At 33.2% G+C, this 6000-nt stretch overlaps 1 protein-coding gene across 1 annotated transcript; it reads right to left on the reverse strand.

The window, feature by feature from the left end:
* Window positions 1-1347: 1347 nt before the first annotated feature.
* Window positions 1348-5531, reverse strand: LOC143584660 (putative 1-acylglycerol-3-phosphate O-acyltransferase). The gene is made up of 9 exons (XM_077066667.1): window positions 5152-5531; window positions 3590-3826; window positions 3411-3457; window positions 2702-2820; window positions 2459-2619; window positions 2122-2231; window positions 1945-2044; window positions 1670-1799; window positions 1348-1504 (listed from the first exon to the last, which is right to left on the reverse strand). The coding sequence occupies exons 1-9, from the start codon at window positions 5325-5327 to the stop codon at window positions 1379-1381; spliced, it is 1206 nt and encodes a 401-aa protein (XP_076922782.1). The 5' UTR covers window positions 5328-5531; the 3' UTR covers window positions 1348-1378.
* Between the last annotated feature and the right edge of the window lie 469 nt (window positions 5532-6000).

The raw sequence follows: 6000 nt of genomic DNA on the forward strand, positions 1-6000 counted from the left end.
TTATGCCCGAAGATAGTTATATTGTTCCTAAGTGTAGCTCCAAATGCGTATCAGTTATAGAGTCATAGTCTTCTAGGCCGAAGCTCTAACATTGTTAGGACATGTTAAAGATCACTGTTTACCCGTCGAAGTCCATTAAAGATAAATGTGTTTGGGTCGGGCTAGAGCCCGTTGAAGAAGTGTGGTTTGGGGCCACATAAGAGTTCTTCATATTCCAAAGTTCATATATATATATATATATATATATATATATATATATATTGTTTTTATAGGTTTGTGGTGCGCAACCCCTTTGTATACACTTAGCATATTCATTAAAGGCGTGTGACGCATGATTTCTGAAACGCACAAGATTAAGGTTAGAGATCTATTGAATAACATATGGATGTGTCATTGGGTGTTATGCTTGTTGTATCGTATTTAACGAGCAACAAATCAATGGTGGTATAATCAGCTTGTAAACCCACTTTTGATAAAGAAACTTGTATAGGTAACTAACAAATGTTTAATGTGCTTTGAATTTGTAAGATTGAATATCTTCTAATGTAAACAAGTTACTTATAAAAGTATATAAAAGTCTTCAAATCAAAGTATTTAGCTTCGAATCAAAGTATTCTTAAAAAAGGGCTTTGTGGACTTGATCCACACAATATTCACAAGACATGTTCATAAGAACTTGATTCTTACAAGTTGGCGTTTAAGGAATAGAATCCATGAGTAGTTTTGATAACTAAGAATCTCACATAGTTTTCGTGATTGTGAACCTCGGTATATACAATTGCGATTTGTAGCATTGTTCGGATACTTGAATTTATGGACTTAGATTGATCAGTAACGTGGATTCATCTTGTGAATTAAATTATCACCTATGTGACTTAAGAACTGCTTTAATTGTGATTGTGTCATTAGTATCACGTGGTAGTGAATTTGTTTATGTTATCATATATTACTTGCGTTGTGGTTATCCATATCAGTCTTGGATGAATTTAAGCGAGACTTGATGCATTATAATTGTGCCTAGTTATATATAATCGCCACCATATTTGGTTTGTAGATTGGACATGTTATATGGTTGTGCAAGTAATTAGCACCTTCACCTTATGCCAATTGATAAAATTACAAAACAAAAAAAAAAAAAAAAAAAAAAAAGATTTTTGCATGTTACATGGTTGAGAAAAATTGGCTTATTGTATAAGTGTTGTAGCCTAACCGTGCCTTTGTGCTGTTAAAAACCAATAAATCTAAGAGTTCATAAAAATACTGTTGTAAGATAATACATGGCAAGAGCCTATAATAATCACAAATATGTAATGTACAATCTGCAAATAATATTTAATCATTATATAATACAGTCTATGAACAATTATTCAATAAATGATCATACCGATGTAACACCTTCCTCTAGAGGATAGTTATCTGAATCTGGTGGCAGAAATCTACGGCAACTGTTCAATACTGCCGAGTGGAAACCTGTCGCATTGTCTAGAAACACAAAGTGACCCGCCTGTAAATCATATTATTATCTAAACATATTAAAATCAGTTATAAACATTAGATATATGTGTTTATACGGTTATCGCAGTTCTCTACTTAATCAGTTGCATATTAAATACCCCGTTGTATGTGACATGTGTGTGTGTGTATCAAAATCATTAAGTTGTGTGGATACCTGTGGGACCCGTATGATTTCACACTGGACATCAACCGGCATATTCTTGCGTGCTTCAACAGCCAGTAAGTAATCCATCCAATCCTTGATACCATATATAAAAGTTGTTGGCACTTTCCAGTTAGAAGATCTGCACCCAAAACAAATAATGATAATGATATTTCGATAGTTAACATCATAAAAATGTAGAAATATTAACTTATGCAATATATAAAAAATGACATGTTTTCTATTATTCAGAAACTGAAAGTAAATATCTAAACAAATTAACGCACCTTTGTAATAGAGGACTCCGAGCAAACGCCCCAAATGAAAAAATATGTTTCAAACACAGCTCTCCACTCGCCTTTGCCACCAAAGTGTGGTACACATAATCTATATTTAAAATAATTAATCATTAAAATTGTTTTTTCTAAAATGTTGATGTGTGAAGTATGTTCGATTTTAATCACCTGTAAGTAATCTGGACTCGTCCTCAGTCAACGGCTGACCAATTGACCTTTCACCAAATCTTGCAGTTGTATATCTACGGACCAGATTTGGACCAAACCGGCCTAAACCTCTGCAATACACGAGTCAACATATGAGACATTAAGGTTGACTGGTTATTATTATTTGATAATTTATAACTAAATCTGGAAAATGAGCTTCATACATCTAACAAGAATATATTAGGTAAAGCAAAATTACCTATTTACCCTTTCTTTACACCTAATACGAGACACTCTTCTAGAGTAACCTTATGGGTCAACATTAGACAAACAGGTAGTCAAAGGAAGATTTTATTACCTGACAACCTTCATAGGGGTAAAATTGGACTCCCATAAATAATTCAAAACCGCACCTTTCCATGTTTCTTGGAATTTAGCGAGTCGCTCTGATTTATGCTCGGTTTCAGACGAAAATCCAGCGGGTCCTACCAAAATCAGATGTTGTACATGCTCCGGATGCTTTAATATTTTCAGTAATCAGCTTATATTTTTCTTAATATTGTATTATTGTTGAGTAATTAACTATTAGCATGAGGCTTACTTTAAGAGCATATTTAGCTGCAACGTACCCTCCAAATGAATGCCCGAGCAGAATAAAGTTATCAAGGTTTTTGGCTTTCCTCCATTCCTCAAAGGAATCAACAAACCAAGCCTCGGTTTCTGTTGAAATATAGCATATTTTTTATGCATTAATTAATTAGAAAAATTAACGATAATAACAATAAGAGTTAACTTCTTTATTGTGTTGTTTGGTCATTTTAAGTTTTTAACTAGTTCAGTCCAATATTGAAACCTTTAACCCTTTTAAGTCACAATGGTTTAATTTTTTAACCTAGCACCAACTCTGTGAGATTTTTCTGTTAGTTTACATGAAATGACCAAAATACCCCTATTTATTAAATTCTTTTGGACTGAACTAGTTAAAATGGACAAATCACATGAACGTAAAGAGAACTTTCTCTATATGGTTTAGTCATTATAGTTAGTTCAGTCCAAAAAGTTGTAATAAACAGGGGTATTTTGGTCATTTCAAGAAAACTAATAGAAAAAAATCTAACAGAGTTAGTGTTAGGGATGAAATTGGTTAAGAAAATAAAGCCATAGTGACTCAAAGAGCTAAAGGTTTCATTTTTGGACTAAACTGGTAAAAATGGCCAAAACCACACAAAACAGAACGTAACTCTAATAATAATTTCATAACTACATGCATATAACTATTTCATCAATAGAGTACAAGATAAAGAAGCAACCTTCAGTACTTGTGCAAGTGAAATCAGGCCTGCTAGATCCACCCCAACTGTCAAACAAAAAAAAATCAAGAGATAATAATGTAGACACTGAAAGTACGTAGAAGACACTATTCATTAGAATAATGTTAATGCCCAAAAATAGAAACAAATTGAAGGAATATATTGCGTGCTGAGCTTACCCAAGCTGATCAATTGCAATCACTCTGAAGTGTTGTGCAAGAACATCAAAATTTCTGAAAAAGAAACCTTGACCAGCTGCATATCCATGCACCATTACAAGAGTAGGTGAACCCTCTTTGCTGTCAAAGGTAACCGTGTTGATGAACCGTGGTTCATTGCTAGCGGAACGAAACCAGCTCACTTTAGGACCAGGTGGTCCGGACCCAATGTTAACCAGTTCTTGAGTATACGGTGTCCTGGTATTCAATCCAAAACAGTTACAACCTAAAATTGTAACTATTGTTATTTATAAAAAATTTTGAAAAAAAATAACAGCAAATGCTATCCTGCTTTGCGATTCAGATTGCATATTTGCATCATACAAGATCATAATGAATATACTATTCCTATACTCATGTTTTGTCAGTAAACACATGTACATTTCACATTATAAGTTACAGAAGAATTAAAAACCGTCAAGACTAGACTTCACTCTTCAATTGTAAAGAAATCTACATATTTGCTTTATTTTTTGTACTTGTTTTTTGTTTATAAAGTGCTCTCTCGGTTTACATTCAAGTATTTCAAATTATAAAATACAAAAGACCTAAAAAATGTTAAGAATAGACTTCAAACTTCAATTGTGAAGAAATCTACCTATATTTCTAAATTATTTTTTACTTATAAGTTATAAAGTACTCTCCAAGTTTACATTCAACCTAAAGCTTTAGACAATCAATGGATGTAATGTAACTTTAGTGAAGAAATTGAAACTTAGCATGTCACTTAACTTATTTATAGAACATAACTAAAAAAAAATTGGAAGGCCAAATTTCAGTGCACCTAATGATTAATTGTAGGGTGGCTAAGTGGATTTGGTCCGTTATACAGAGTTGGGTCAAACTAATGGCAGCGTCGGATTTTGACTCGGTTAAAGAGGTGTTGAAGTTCCCAAATAAGCATAAGAAAATAAGGAGGAATGTCAATCAATACAAGCAATTTCACTCGTTACTTGTTGGTTTGATTTAGAAGGCGAGGAATGACAAGATTTTCAATAATATTCCGGTGTCGGTTGACAAAGTGGTAAATGACATAAAGACTATATCGTTTTTTTGGGTAAAACATAGGAGGCGGAAATCAAACATTGGGAAGCTTGGTGTTTGTTCAATTTCTTAAAATTTCCCTTTTTATACTCAATGGGATGTCCAATATTCGAATCGGACTTGAAACTCGATTCGGGTCGAGTTCAGTAGTGGAATTCGAATTTAGGTTTCAAAGTTGGATTAATTCGAGTATTTGTTGAACACATGTACATTTCAGCTTATAGAATACAAAACAGTTAAAAGATGCTACAGATTAGATTTCAAACTTCAGCTGTGAAGATATGTACATATTTGCTTAATTTATTATTGCTTAAAGTGTTGTCCAAGTTTACATTCAATGGATCAAATTTAGTATAATTTATACGTAAAGCATAGCAAGTAACAAGTATTTAATGAACAATAATAATAATAATAATAATAATAATTAGGTTAATATGAGATGTAATTAAAAGGTGAAGGAATTAGGGAATAATAAGTACTTGAGGAGTGATAAAAGGCGTTTTTCAGCGGCAACAATATGATGAGTAGATGTCGGAATCCAACGGAGAACAGAAGGCCACAGCGATGACGTTGCCGGAGCAGATGATGAGTTCAATTCCTCCTGAGCCATAATAATTTTGGAAATTGAACGCCTTAGGCCAAACCTAATGCTCATAAGTTAAGTTAAATTATTATTATGTGAATCATCATCATCATCGATTGATTGATTACTAAACAAAACTTTGACTTGATCGCCAGCCGGTCAGATAAGTAAACGGCGGTTAGAAGGCAATCGGAAAAAGGTTTGACTTTATAGAATATTCGTATTGGACAAGAAACTTATTATAGCAGATTCCAAATGAGTTTGGAGTGTCTATGTATATATTTCCACACATTAAAATAATAATAAAAACAAATTTTTTTGCGGCTTATACGGCCCATATAGCCTTTTACAAATCGTATAGGTCTGATACACTATAAAACCTATACGGCTCGTATTATACGGAAGACACGCACACGCTCTGACATGATTTTGTGCCTATGCGACCCGTATAACCCTATCAAACTGGACAAAAACTAGTGTGGAAATATCTAAGGTGGTGTGAGAAGATCATACGCCTTTTAAAAAAAAGGTGTTTAACTTGTTCATGACTATATTCTTGAGTTCACCTCATTTAACTTATGAAGGCTCAAGTTTGAGGTTAAAATCCTATTAAGAGTGCTACACCATTAATGCCTCAATGATGCATACGCGAAATTCGTGAAAGACTTATGCTTGGGTATCAATGTAGTAGAGTATAAAAACAAAACAGTTACCTCATTAGAACTCAAGTTGCTTGTTGTGGTAT

The sequence above is a fragment of the Bidens hawaiensis genome, unplaced genomic scaffold (genome assembly GCF_021521415.1).
Source record: "Bidens hawaiensis isolate Kalapana, Puna unplaced genomic scaffold, B.hawaiensis_p1.1 tig00001521_1, whole genome shotgun sequence".
Taxonomy (NCBI): domain Eukaryota; kingdom Viridiplantae; phylum Streptophyta; class Magnoliopsida; order Asterales; family Asteraceae; genus Bidens; species Bidens hawaiensis.